Here is a 15695-nt window from a genome sequence, read left to right as displayed (position 1 = left end):
CTTAAACCTATATAATTTTATTAACCAATGTAACCCCAATAAATTCAACAAAAATTTAAAAAATAAAAATAACAAAAAACTTTTGTGCATTAAATGACATTATCAAGAAAGTAAAAAGAGCCTGGCTGGTGTAGCTCAGTGGTTGAGCACTGACCCATGAACAGGGAGGTCATGGTTCAATTCCCAGTCAGGGCACATGCCAGGGTTTCAGGCTCCATCCCCAGTTAGGGGCATGCAGGAGGCAACTAATCAATGACTCTTCCTCATTGATGTTTCTAACTCTATCTCCCTCTCCTTTCCCTCTGAAATTAATAAAAACATTTAAAAAAAAAAAAGTAAAAAGACAGTCTACATATGGCAGACAATATTTGAAACCATTTATCAGATAAGGGGTTAACATTCACAATATATAAAGAACTCCTACAACTCAAGAACAAAAGGTAAAACAATTCAAGTATGGGAAAAGGATTTCAATAGATTATTTCTCCAAAAAATGTTTAGGAATGGTCAATAAACATAAGTAAACATGCTCAACAACAACAACATCGTAAGTCATTAGGGAAATGCAAATCACAACCACAAACAACACTTCACACCTACTAAGATGACTATAATCAATAACGGTATCTTTTAAATGAAAAGTGTTGGCAAAGACGTACAGTAAAAAGGAACCATCATGTATTGCTGTTGGAAATTGTAAAATGATATTGTTGTTGTGGAAAACAGTTCAGCAATTCATCAAAAAACTAAATGAAAAATTATCCTATGACCCAGCAATTCCATTCTTAAGTACATGCCCACAAGAATAAAAAACCAGGACTCAAACTGATACATATGCCAATGTTCGTTGCACCATGATTCACAATAGCCAAAAGGTAGAAACAACCCACATGTCCATCAACAAATGAATGGATAAATAAAATATGGCATATAGATACAATGAATATTATTTGGCCATAAAAAGAAGTGCCACAACAAAGATGAAACGGAAACATGATGCTAAGTGAAATAAACCTCACAAAAGCACAAATATTGCAGGATTCAACTGTATGCTTAAAAATGTTTAAAATCAGAAACTTTATGTTATACATATTTAGCACATTAAAAAATGTTATCTTCCTCCTTTTTTATGTTCTGGAATAGTTTAAATAGCATTGAAATTACCTGGTTTAAATTTGATGGAATTCCGTGAGACCATTTGAGCCCATTTCTTTTTGTAAGGTAGTTTTTTATACTATTATACCTATTTCTTCTATGGAAATTTCTCTGCTTTATTGTATCTGCTCTGGAGTCAATTGAGGGAAATTTTATTTTCACAGCTTTCAACATGTTATATATAGGATTGTACAATGTAGTCCCTTAATGACTGATTTTCAACTTTAACTTTCTCTGTTTTGATGGTTAACTATGTGCCCTGACCAGGAATTGAACCAGCAACCTTTCAGTGCATGGGAGGATGCCCAACCAACTGAGCGACACCAGCCAGGGCTCATTCTGAATTATTTTAATACTGTTTTAATTTCTTAACTCATTAATTTCTACTTCTATCTTTATTTCTTTTCTTCTGTTTTATTTTAGTTTATTTTGTTTCCTTTTTACTACTTTTTGAGTTAAATATTTAATTCATTTCTTTTCATTTTTACTGTTTTAAGCATATAAAAACGTGAATGTTCCTGGGCATTTTTATAATGCAAAAATAATGCTGATACCTTTTTTTTTTTAATCCTCACCCAAGGATATCTCTTCCATTGCTTTTCACAAAGAATAGAAAGGGGAGAAGGAGGGAGGGAGGGACATCAATGTGAGAGACACACAAAGATTGGTCGCCTCCCACATGTACCCCTACCAGGGCCAAGGATCAAGCCTAGAACAGAGCCACATGCCATGTCCCTTGGCTGGAACTGAACCCCGGACTGTTTAGTCCATGAGCTGACTACTCTATCTAGTCACTGATTCAAACCAACAAGGGCAATAATGCTGGTATCTTCAAGATTGTACCAAAAAGGAGGAAACTAAAGACCAATCTCACTAATCAATATGAATGGAAAAATACTAATAAAATATTAACAATTAGAAGTAAACATTTAATGACCTGGTATGGTTTATTCTAGTAATGCAGTATGGTCAGACAGATCTGAATCTAAGACAAACAATCACTTCCATAAACACTGAAAAGACTTTCAAAACTTAACACTTGCCTGGCCAGCATGGCTCAGCAGTTGAGCATCAACCTACAATCTAGGAGATCACGGTTCGATTCCTGGTCAGGGCATGTGCCCGGGTTGCGGGCTTGATCCCTGGCAGGGAATGTGCAAGAGGCAGCTGATCATTGACTCTATGTCATCATTGATGTTTCTAGCTCTCTCTTCCTCTCCCTTCCTCTCTCTGAAATTAGTAAAAATATATTTTAAAAACAAAAACAAAAAAAACCTACTCGTTTCTGGTCAAACAATAAAACAGAAATCAATGGGTACTTCTTTAATATGATAAAATATATTCACCTCTGCTCCAGCCAGGGGGCTTCCGTTGGTTGGAGCATCATACCTTACACCAAAACGGTTGAGAGTTCAATTCCCGGTCAGGGTATATAACTAGATTGTGGGTTCCAGCCCCGGTTGGGGAGCCTATGGGAAGCAACCAATCGATGTCTCTCTCCCCTTCCCCCCCCCCAAATCAATAAACATATCCTTGGGTGAGGATTAATAAATGTGTCTGTGTGTGTGTGTGTGTGTGTGTATGTGTGTGTGTGTATTTACATCAATCCTAAAGCCGGCATTATTACTACTGGAAAAAGAAAAAAAATATTTACTGTTTCCACTATTTAAAATTCTATTGGAGTTATCAAGAAACACCATCAGGCAAGACAAAAGAGTAACAGAAATGAGAATCAGAAAGGAAGATTTTTAAACTTTCTCTATTTGCAGGTGATATGATGGTTTTTTTTAAAAATCCAATACAAATCAGTAGTTATACAGAATAGTCAGAGATATAAATTACAGCATAGGGACTATAGCCAATATTGTAATAACTATGTATGGGGCCAGGTGGGTAGTACTTGAAATATTGGAGGGAACCACTCTGGAAAGTACTTGATTGTCTAAGCATGATGCTGTACATCTGAAATACACAAATAATATTTAATGTAAACTATAACTGAAAACAAAACGTGAGAATCAACCAATTAGTTAAGTAGCAGGTATTTAAAATCAATAAAAATACACCTACACACATATATGTATCCACACACCAAAAAAATGATGGAAGAAAAAACCTCATTTAAAATAAAAGATAAAATATTTACGAATAAAGTTAACAAGAACACTGATGTAATAAGTGGAATGAAATCCCTTACACTATTGAAGGACACTCTGACATCAAAAAGATGCTGAGTCTAAAGGTCAGCCATTTAGAAGCAGATATTTGACCCACAATTCAAGGGTAGACCAGAATAAATTCCAAATGGATAAAGATTTAAATGTTAAAATGAAGCCTTACAATCATTAGAAGAAAACATGAAAAGCATCCCTTTATAGCCTGGAAGTGAAAAAAATACATGAAGCAAAATCCAGAAGCAATAATAAAAAACACTAAGTCTGACAATATTAAAATTTAAAATTCTACGTAACCAGAAACTTGTAAGTATCCAATCAGTTATATATAACATGGATAAATCTCACTATATATTAATGCTATTTACATAAAGTTTATAAACAAGTCAAACCATGATGTTGAAAAGTCAAAATTAGGGGCTACCTTTGAGGAAGGGGAAAGGGAAAGTAATTAGGCAAGAGCACAAATGGGCTGATGGAGAACTGGTACTGTTCAGTTACTTGAAGTAGGATCTTAAATATCAAGGCAAAAGACTGAGATTTGATATTTTTAGTAATACTACGAGACAGGGATTACTAGGTCCACAACTTTACACATGTCAAAAACAAGGCAAGGCACAGGGAAGTTCATTTGCCCAGCACAAAGATGATGACTGATAAGATCAGGATTTAAACCCAGGCCAACTAACTAAAGCCAGCACTCCTACCAAAAGCAACATCATCATCATCAAAAGCCCTGGAAGATTATCATCAGTTTGATCCTTTCCATCACCATTATAGCCTTCCTTATATTCATGAATTTGAAGTATGCCTCCCCAATGCAAATCCTATGAGAGCAGGAACTATGTCTACTTTACTTTCCATTGTAGTATTCCCAGCAAATAGCAAAGTACCTGCAACATAGTAGGTGGTCAATAATTGTTTCATAAACAAATTACCAAAGCATTTTGCTCATTAAAATAAATGTTCACCCGGACTGCGTGGCTCAGCGTTTGAGCATCAACCTAGGATTCAGGACATCAAGGTTCAAATCCTGATCAGGGCACATGCCCGGGTTGTAGGCTCAAACCCCAGTAGGGGGTGTGCAGGAGGCATCCAATCAATAACTCTCTCATCATTGTTATTTCTATCTCCCTCTCCCTTCCTCTCTCTGAAATCAATAAAGATATATTTAAAAATAAATAAATGAATGAATGTTCAATTTAATGGGGGGAAATGAGAAGATCAAAGCTCAAACAAAAAAATGAGTAAAAGATGTAAACAAATAATTCACAGAGAAAACAATTAGCCCTGAAATATGAAAAACTTATCATCATTCCTAATGAAAGGAATGATGTGTTCATGTTTTCTGTTGGAGAGGCAATAAACAGGCACTTCTACAATATTACTGAAAAGAATGCAAGCTGGTACAAATCTAGCATAGGAGAACTTAATAATATCTAACAAACTAACATATGCATTTACTTTTTGGTTAAGCAATCCTGCTTCTAAAAATCTACCCTAAAATCACACCTCCACAAATACATAGTCAAGAATGTATGTACCAGGGACAGTGTCTTTTGTATGTGTTAACTACTAGCTCTTGAGAGTTGAGGGAATCCACCATAATATGCAGCATTTGCCAAGAAAATACTCCCACTATGGCTAATTTCAGACTACCAACACAAAACTGAACATGAAACTGGGAAAAGATGCACAGAAGTAACACCACTATGTATACTTCCATCATACAAATACAGTAGTCAGAAATAACCTTAAGAGTACAGATAATATAATAAATGCAATAATTAGGAAGTGCTAATAAATGTAATAATTAGGAAGTGTTCAATTTTCAGTATTTCCTTTGTTTTTAATAATGTAATGATGTGAACTGTGTTCCTCCAAAATTCACAGCTTGGAGACCAAATCCCCAATGAGACTGTATTTGGAATAGGGCCTTTAGGGAGGCAGTTAAGTTTTCTACAAGCCAGAAGAGCAGCCTCACCAGAAATCAACCCTGAAAAACACTTATCTTGGATTTCTAGCCTCCAGAACTGTGAGAAAATAAGTTTCTATTGTTTGAGACCTCCAGTCTTTGGTATTTGGTATTTTGTTATGACAGCCCTAGATGACTAATACAAACACAATTTATCTGTAAGTTTCTATAATTTGATTTTTAATAAAAGGTGTTAACTGGCACACAAAATTAGTGAAAATCTAACTATGCAGCCATAAAAAGGAAGACAGTCTATATATATTGATATGAAATGGTTTCCAAGATACATTATGAAGTGAAAAATTAGACGGCGCAGCCTGGCTTGCATGGCTCAGTGGTTGAACAGTGACCTAGGAACCAGGAGGTCATGGTTTGATTCCGGGTTTTGGGCTTGATCCCCAATAGGGGGCATGCAGGAGGCAACCCATCAGTGACTCTCATCATTGATGTTTCTCTCTCTCTCTCCCTCTCCCTTCCTCTCTCTGAAACCTATAAAAAACATTTTTTTAAAAATTCTTTACTGCACAGCAAAAGAAAACAGCCTCAAAATACAAAGGAACCCCACGGTCTGGGAAAACATATTTGCCAAGGATGAATCTGATAAGGGGCTAATTTCCAAAGTGTACAAAGAACTCATAGCACTCAGCAAGAGAAAGACAAACAACCCAATTAAGAAATGGGCAAAGGACTTTAAAATAGACACTTCTCCAAAGACAACATATGGATGGCCAAGAGACACATGAGAAAATGCTCGACGTCGCTAATCATCAGAGATGCAAATTAAAACCACAATGAGGTATCACTTCACACCTATCAGAATGGCTGCCATCAACAAATCAACAAACGACATGTGCTGGCGAGGGTGTGAAGAAAGGGGAACCCTAGTACACTACTGGTGGGAATGCAGACTGGTGCAGCCACTATGGAAAACAGTATGGAGGTTCCTCAAAAAATTAAAAATGGAGCTGCCGTTTGACCCAGTGATTCCACTCCTAGGAATGTATCCTAAGAATCCTGAAACATTCATCAGAAAGGATATATGTACCCCGATGTTCATAGCAGCACAGTTTACTATAGCTAAGATCTGGAAACAGCCCAAGTGCCCATCAGTAGATGAGTGGATAAAAAAGCTGTGGGACATTTAGATTCAATGACATGGAAGCACAGATGAGACTGATGAATGTCAGAGGGATGGAGGAGGTCGGGTGGGTGGAGGGGGAGAGAGTACCCAAAGAATTTATATGCATATATATACAACCCAAGGACATGGACAATGGTGGGGAGAGGGACTGGGGAGGGGGAAGAAACGGGGTGGAATGGGTCACTGGGGAGAAAAAGGGACATCTGTAATATTTTAAACAATAATAAAATTTTTTTTTTTTTAATTTCTTTAAAAAAAAATTTGGAAGGTGCAGTACAGTATATACAATATGCCGCCTTTTGGATAGGAAAAAAGAAAAACTAAGAATGAATTACGTATTTCCATAATTTTTCAGAAAGAACAGAAAACATAAAATAGTAAGAACCGAACACTGATATAATGAATTGAAAGAATGAATAGAAACCAAGAGGAGATGACAGAAATGGGAGATAGATTTCTCTGAGTATATCCTTTTATGTACACTTTACTTTTGAATCATGTGTATAAATTCAAAAATAAACTAAATTAAGATGATCTTAAAATCAAAATTAACTTTAAAACTGAAAAATAAATGAGGTAATCAGTCCTAAGCTAAGCTTTAACAGTTTGAAAAATCATATTTTTACCCCTCCACCACCCAAAAAAGAAAATTCAAAAGAGAGATCATTCTGGTAGCATTTACCTTTTTATGTGAAAAAAATCACATATTTATATCCAATTATCTGCATAGTATTCGAGATAAGTCATTTCCAAGATGTGAAGACAATATGAAATCAAATGAGATTCCAAGAAAAATCTGGTTAATAAATACTATTAGAGTAAAACAATTAGAGCCACTTACAATACATTCAGAATAATGGCGGGGTTTTCTTTTTTTTTAAAGAATGGCACATTTTGATCAGAATTACCTGTTTGTATTCACTGACACAACTTTGGCAGCAAAATCTTTTCTGCTGACCATCAATCACCAGGACATTGTTTCCAGCACCTTTGCTGGGCAGGTACTCTCCACACTGTTCACAGCAATTCATTATCAGACCATTGGCCATTCTGTATCTATTAAAGCAATGGTCACTACATAGTTTATGAGTCATATTTTTAAAGCTAACTTCATGACGAATCTAAAAGAAAAACAACAAACAAAATTTTGAAAAACAAATGATTATGACAAGTAGCCAAATAACAAGGTACTCCAACAGAAAAAGAAATGCCTCAATAACTTTTCTGTGGAAGGCTTCTTTAACCAAAAAGGAAAGATAAAGTATATTTCATTACTCCTTGAACCATTTTTATACACTCAAGAAATACATGTATGGTTTGGGGAGGACCATCAGTGACCTAACTACAAACTTCTCTAGAGGTATCTAAAAATGATATAAAACAACCCAGTTTGGATACTGTTAGTATAAAACTTCTAGAACAAAGAGACTGGAAATCTTCAGACAAATCCAATAGGAACTATAAATAAGTACACTGCTTTAGAAAAGGGAAAAGAGAGAACCATTATTATAAATCATTCAAATGAGGTACGTACACACAGGTTTCTTTTTTTAATTAAATGCAAATACGTTAATACCATATTAACAATGTGAAGTTACCAAAAAATATTCCCTCCACTTGTTCTACTTCTTAAGCAATACTGTTGTCTTACTTATTTAGTCAGCCTATTGGTTTAAACACTGGTTTTGTCTATGAGTTCTCCCAACCTCAGGAAAAAAAGTCAATTCATATTATAATATCATATAATATGATTTTTCTAAATCATTCTCACTAGAGGAGAATAAAATTACATAATGGGATACTCATCAGATCAATGTTTATATATCCTCATTTTTAAAGAAATATACACTGATGAAAGACTATAACTGTATAAAGTTAAAAATATTTCCACTAGTTAAAATCAAGAGATAAAACACAAAAGTACAAACCTCTGTTAGTTTACCACAAATTGTACATCTTGACTTATTTAGAGCTCCTTTAGTAGGATTCTGTTTGTCTTCATAGAGAGACAGACAAGACGTACTACAGAATTCCTGGAAGGACTCACTTGAGTCCACTTGAGCAACAATGGTTCCTTTCATTGTAGTTATATCTCTGAAAATAAGAGGAACTTAAAGTAAAATTATATTTTAAGAAATAATAAAACATAACTGACATTTTTAATTTCTATAGAAACAAAACTATTTTATACTATTAAATCCTTGCCACTACCTAATTTATTCTTAAAACCTTAACATGGCTTTCAGATATTGGTAACACTTTAAAAAACAAAATGGCTGTTATTATTTATATAGAGTTTAATGTCAAGGCCCAATTTACTGAGGTATAAATTTACAATACCTATTCAATTCCCTCCCTTGGGTAAGTAGAAAGCATGAGATATCTACATCATGGGAACATGACAAAAATAACCCACCTACCATTCTATACAGCTCTCTAACTGCAATTAGAAATGTTAGGAAATGACAGTACTGGTAACCTTAGAAGTTTTCCTTCAATTCTCAATTTCAAGATCCTATATTGCAGCATGTCTTTTTTTTTTTTTTTTTTTAACTATATATAGTAAACCAATCTAAAGAATGTGTAACAACTGTTCTAATATTTGACTTCATTAAACTCATACAGAGCACTAAGACCTTTCCAAAGGTCTAAGATCAAAAATATCTTCACAAACTTGGGTTGCTCCAAGAGATGGTACAAGAAAATCCACCTGGCTTGACCTTGCGCATAATATACCATCTTACTTTTTACCTAGTGAAGGCAGACTGAAAAATTGTCAGAAGAGAGCATCCTGTCTCTCCAAGGCTGCCCAAAAAATCTGGTATCTGAGTCTTGAAACAGTGAGTATTCTAATGACTGACTATTCAAAACACACATACCTATTTTAATACAAAACTAGTCATATATAAACTGCTTTTCAATTTTATCTAATTAATAATACATATCTGTATTTTTATAAATTCAAGGAGTCCAATGGAGATTACAGACAAATTAATTACAAGATCAACCCCAAAACCTATACAATAGAAAGCCTTTTAATCATAAGCTACCTAGGCTTGATAGAGAACCCTCCAAAGCCACTACAAATTTCAGTTTGGCTTTAAAATTCAATCAACTTGCCCACCAATTTTTAAAACAGTAATTCATCTCTAAAACTCTGTTTTCCTAAAATTTTATACCACCAACATTCAACCATATGGAATTATGTTGAAAAGTAAACCTTACTTTTTACACATAACACAGAGTTTCTTTGGAGCAGGCTTGTGTGAGAAGGAGGAAAGGCAGGTGGTAGAACAAAAGAGGTGAGCAGATCCTTTTCGTTGATAAGCTGTCTGTCCCTTTTGTAAAGGTTTTTTACAGTTTGCACAAGTGACTTTAACTGGTTTAGTGGGTTGCTGTTGGGCAGACGGCTGGAAAATCTGTTTAGGAAGTGAGGCCACTGGTGATAAAGAATCCACCCCTGGCTGTTTCTGATTTCGAGGAAATGAAGCTGATTGGGAAATCCAAGAATCTTAAAAACAAAATACACAAGAAAGAGTAATGAAACAGGTATTTTCACACACTGAAATTTCTATCAGAGAAACAGTTTTAACTTCCCATTTTGTACAAGTATTAAGACATTAATCAGGCAGCAGCATAGCACAGAGGTAAAGAACACAAGTTTTGGAGCAAGAATGGCTAGTTGAGCCCTGGCCACCATGGCTCAGTGGTTAAAGCGTCAGCCTGCACACCTGAGGGTCTCAGGTTTGATTCCCAGTCAAAGACGCATATCTGGGTTGCAAGTAGGAGGCAACAATTGATGGATCTGTCACATCGATGTCTGTCTCTCTCTCTCTCTTCCCTCTCCCCCCTTCCTTCCACTCTCTCTAAAAGTCATGGGGAAAAATAGCCTCACTCCTCAGGTAAGGATTTAAAAAAAAAAAAAAAAAAAAAAGAATGGTTAGTTGACATTCACTTACTAGACCTGGAAGTTACCTATAAACTCTGCCAAACTCTTGTCTAAAATGGAAATGGTACCGACATGATATGAATGCTAACATAAAATGAATAAACCATGAGTAGCATATAGGAAGCACTAAAAAATATTAGCCTTTAGTTATTAAACAGGAAGAATTAACTGACAGAATATTACCTGAGCAAGGAACACATACATCAACATAAAAGTTACAATAAAATCTTGACCAAACAGAATCTTTGACAAATATAATACAGGTCTGTTAAAGTTTACACATGATTATATTCAGAACATCTTTTTGAGAACAGCATTTCCAATATACATTCAGTTTCATGGCCTCTAAATATACCACATAACAGCAAAAAAAATTAGTGTTACAGACATGACATTAAGTCAACATATAACCAATCCAACATATTGCTCTACCACTGCAAACAGTTTCAGCACAGCACAGCATTGGAATGTTGCATTAACACTGGATTACAGTTATTCATCTGTCCTTTTTTAATAGTAAGCTGCTTTGGTACTTAGCTGCAGTCTGCAGCTTCTGCATAGTTATAGTACCAAAGACCTCTACCCCAGACTACACTACCAAAACCATAATCTTTTTTTTCATTATGAAACTTTTTCAAGCCACCACTTTTAATTTCTACTATTCTGATATCTTACAATTATTTCCTTTCTAGTTTCTTCTGAATTTTGAACTTCTATACATAATAGCTGCCCTTCCATATGATAAACCATTATTCTCCTTCCATAGTAAGTACAAATATAGCCAGAACTCAGGGGAACTTCTTTACTACAAAAACTTGAAGTAGGAAATTTCATAACTCTGACCTAGTCTACAACCTAATGATTTCAATGAGCTGCACACACTGCTATTCAAATTTTACTTTACTTCACAATCCACACACCCCCACAAAAAATTATATACTTTATACAAAGAATAAACAGAGTACATTCTGGAACCCTGTTATCCTGCTATCATCAAGGTAACTGAACAGTTTTAATAAATGGGTAACAATACTAATGAAGACAAAGAAAATAAATCACTGAAAGAACTGGCAATTCTACCTCCCGAGAGGCCTTCAATCAAAAACTATATTTGAACATATGCTAGAAGGAATAGCTTTTGCAACACAAATTCTGACTTCTTAGGATCTTCAATTCTGTAGGCTTGTCATTTGCATATATACTTAAAGGAACCTATTTAAACTTAAGGGCCTCTATTAACTTGATTTTGAAAAAATGGTGCTTTTATTTTCAGTTTAGTTTTAGGCCCTATATAAATAATGTAATGGCTCCCTTTATATTTCAGCTCTTACATTTTCCCTACTTTCAAATTTTCATCTCCTCCAACACCAAGACTTTTAGGAATAGAAGGTACCTAATCATTTCATCTAAACTCTCTATTTTATTCAAGGGATATCTTGGGATAGCAGTTTAATCAATCTGAGAGCCTGTACACATAGCCAGGATTTTACAACTCACTCTTAGAAATAAAAAGAGCATATAAACACAAGAGCAAGATTTTACAACTCTCTATCACAAATAAAAACAGTACATAAACACAAGAGCTAATTCATAAATTCAAGAGCACAGGTATATGTTTAGTTTTTCTGATGAGTACTTCACATTCCCTTCTGTAAGAGTTTGAGTAAAGAGGAACACAACTCTTACAATATGTCCCTTTGACCCAGCAATACTTCCAAAGAAGTACATACCCCAGATACATTAAAAAGAATATTCTTAAGAGCTATTTATGTAGTAAAACTTGGAACCGAGCTAAATAGAGAATTAACAAAATCAAACATATACTTCACATGGTTAAAAGTTCAAGATTTATTGCTAGGTATTTATAGTAGTAGTAGGAAGAGGGGAGAGTTTGCAAAACTATACTTATACGATGATGTAAGATTAGAATTAAATGCACCATTCTCAATGGTGAGAATGAATGTTTTCTTTTTCATACTCTTATGTTTCTCATATGTTTATAATTACAAGAGAGACAAAATAGCCAATTTAAAACTAATTTGAGCATTATCATTTCTTAACCTTTTATGTGAGCTGGATGTTTACAATGAAAGACACTCTAATATACAGCTGGTAGTAGAATTGGCAAGAACTTTCAGGAAGGCAATATGACAATACATTTCCACAACTTAAAAATGCCGTACAAATATAAATACACACACACACACACACACACACACACACGGCAAGGGTCTTCCAAATGCATGAAAAATTTCAAAACTGAGTAATAAGAAACACATTTCTTTCAAAATCTCTATAAACCAGATATTTAGATCAAAAATCTTTAGGGGGGTAGGGGAATATACTCTAAAGAAATAATCAGAAATGTGAGCAGAGATGTTCATCATAAACCTACAATAGCAAATCTGGAAAAAGCCAAATATGGGAATGATATATTCACAACTATTTTTAGCCATTAAAACCCTTTGTATATAAATATGTTAATGGTCTGAGAAAATACAATGTAATAATAAATGGGGGGGGAACTAGGAACAAAATTATACAGAACTGTATTTCAACAAAGGTAAAAAAACACAAAGGAAAAAGACTGAAGGACACCCACTGAAAGCATGAATCTTTAAAGGGACTTTATCCCTCATTTTTAAATTATAGATTTTCCAAACATTCTTTAATAATTAGACATTACTCTTGTAGCCAAAAAAAGAATATAAAAAAAAATAATAACTACCATTTCATAGAGCATTCTACATTGCCTAACTTTTAGTCATTTCTTATTATTCTCCATAATTCCTAGGCTGATAAAGTTGCTAATGAGCCTAAAATGATAAAAGAATGGGACAAGCACAGAGAGGGGGTATATGATTGAGACAGAGGCAGACACATACAAGCTTGGGGGCAGGCGGAACAGAAAGGGGAGCACATAGGTATGGTCATGAGAAAGCCAGAATTCTTATAATGTTTTCACAGAGCAAAGCTACCCACAGAAAAAATTTTCAACCTTCAAATATAAAAAAGATAATAAAAAGATAGTAAGTAAAAATTAAAATCAGATAGGCAGTCAAAATTAAACACAAAGTTAAACATATCTAAATGCAATTATACTATATTATATTTTTCCTTAAATGTGCTCGGCACATTAAAACAACACAACTAAAAATATATTAACAAAAATTGAGTACATGACAAAGGAGATGCCAAATTGTTAGAATTTAGTGGTGGTGAATAAAAGGGGTATTTTTTTTTAATCCATTACACCTAAGTTTCTGATTAATTTTCTAATAATTGTGGAAAAATACTGTATATGTTTTCACATCTCTGATTAGCTAAGACGCCAAACTTAGAAGTCAATAGAATTAGCATACCTTACATGAATAAATTAATCAAGATGGAATCAATTACTACAATAAAAAAAGCATCAGCCAAAGTTCAAATTTATTTACATGGGGTGGAAGATCACTCACAGCTTACCAGGACTATGATGACTTGCAGATTCTCCATTCTGAAAAACATCTCCTGCCACATTCATTCTACCAGGATTAAAAGGTCCTACTCCAGTCTTGGTCTGTGAAGTTAAAGATGGGGTGTATGTTTGTATATTAACACCAAAATTACTTGACTGCAGTCCGTTAGAGACATCTCCCAAGGTGGTATTCTGCAGTGATGTTACATGTGTAATCATTAAGTTCATATCTCGCCCGTCAGTATTTTCTAATTGGCCATCATTCACAGAGCTTACACCTGTTTCTAAGGTTGTAACATTAGCAATCTGAATTTCAGAGTCTGGTTCTGTGGTGATACCACTATTACCCATTCCTGCATTTACCTTACTTCTTGAAAAACTGGAAGTGGAGAAATCCACATCATTGGTTCTGTTTTTAGTCTCAGGAGGTCGCCGAGGTTCAATAAAATTCGAGGAATTTTTCTCTTGCCCTTGATTTGTTTCCATGTCCTCTTCATCATCAATGACAATTGTCTCACTTACATTTCTCTTCTGAGAAGTCAAGTCTTTTGAGGAAGGAAGAATTTTGGAATCATTTCCTTGTAGTTCTTCATTTTTTGATGATGTAAATGTTACCGTTCTTTGATCAGAAACAACTGGTGCAGGTGGGGGGGGTTGTATGGGTTCGATAAAAACAACATCGTCATCATCTTCCACTGATGCGTTTTGAAATTTATTAGATCTAGAAACTAAAGGATTAGGTGGACCACTGAATGAATTTCCAACATTCGTGAGACTAGTTGCCATGGCCGTACTCCCTAATAAAACAGGAGTCTGGTCAGTCAATTCTAATCCTCCTACTGAACCTGTGTCCATGCCAAGGAACCTGGTTAAGGAGATAGAAAAAAATAAAAAGAATACAAATGTTAGTACATCACATTTTATGTTATTCTAATTGAAGGAATTTAAAGTACTCTTACTTTCTTTTTTATTCTAAATGAGAATGATTCTAACATAACACCCAGGAAAATTTTGATATCCATTCTATGATCTTCTCTTATTCACTAATCATTTCACATAGTATACATGTGAACCTCTAGCAATATTTTTAAAAAGGGAATTATCCAATTTTCTGCAATAATATTCCCACCTCGACCACCTCCTTTCCATCACACTATTTACCATATAAACACTCTTACACACATTTGAGCAGGAAAATAACCGAAATCTGACAAAAATCCTTGCTCTATACATTTATCCCTCTATATTAAATAAAATGATATGGTCTAGTCACTAATTTCCCTTACTTCATCTTTTTTTATAATCCCTTCTTCTCATACTCCTTGGTTCCCACGTAACTGCATGATTAAATCCTTCTAAGAATCTGAAATCTTTCTTGACCCTATCCAGAAAGCTTAAATCCTTATTTGCCAGGCTTCATGCAGTGTGCTTCACATCTACAGGGTGTCCCAAAAAAAGTGTACATACTTTTTTCTGATAGCTCAGTTGATGTTTCTTTCTTTTCAGATTTAACCCATTGGAATTAATAATTATTCAAAGTGTGTACATATATTTTGGGACACCCTACCTATATATTTATCAGTCTGAATAATGGCCCCCCAAAATATCAAATCCTAATCCCTGGAACTGTAAATGTTACCTTATCTGAAAAAAAGGTCTTTGAAGATATAATTAAGGATTTAAAATGAGATTACCTGGGTGGGCGCTAAATGCAATTATAGGTGCCTTTATCAAAGAAAGGTGGGTAGAGATTACAGTATAGGCACAAGAGAAGACAGTGTGACAATAGAAGCAGATTAGAGGAGAGACAGTGATACAGCCAAGGAACGCTGGTAGTCACC

At 34.6% G+C, this 15695-nt stretch overlaps 1 protein-coding gene across 2 annotated transcripts in view; it reads right to left on the bottom strand.

The window, feature by feature from the left end:
- Positions 1–15695, bottom strand: part of ZMYM2 (zinc finger MYM-type containing 2) — a 124101-nt gene that overhangs the window by 80795 nt on the left and 27611 nt on the right. Inside the window, exons 3-7 of one of the 2 annotated variants that reach the window (XM_016203570.2) lie at positions 14218–14719; positions 13863–13956; positions 9671–9956; positions 8374–8539; positions 7354–7566 (exon numbers count right to left, since the gene is read on the bottom strand). In XM_016203570.2, coding sequence (XP_016059056.1) covers positions 7354–7566; positions 8374–8539; positions 9671–9956; positions 13863–13956; positions 14218–14709 — 1251 coding nt within the window. In that variant the 5' untranslated portion in view covers positions 14710–14719. Of the gene's footprint in view, positions 1–7353; positions 7567–8373; positions 8540–9670; positions 9957–13862; positions 14720–15695 lie in introns of both variants that reach the window. The other variant, XM_016203569.2, reaches the window with a different exon arrangement.

Source organism: Miniopterus natalensis, chromosome 2, assembly GCF_054644295.1.
Source record: "Miniopterus natalensis isolate mMinNat1 chromosome 2, mMinNat1.hap1, whole genome shotgun sequence".
In the NCBI taxonomy this organism is placed as follows: Eukaryota; Metazoa; Chordata; class Mammalia; order Chiroptera; family Miniopteridae; genus Miniopterus; species Miniopterus natalensis.
Note: the sequence above shows the minus strand (reverse complement) of the source record. Positions and strands in the feature narration are given on the sequence as shown.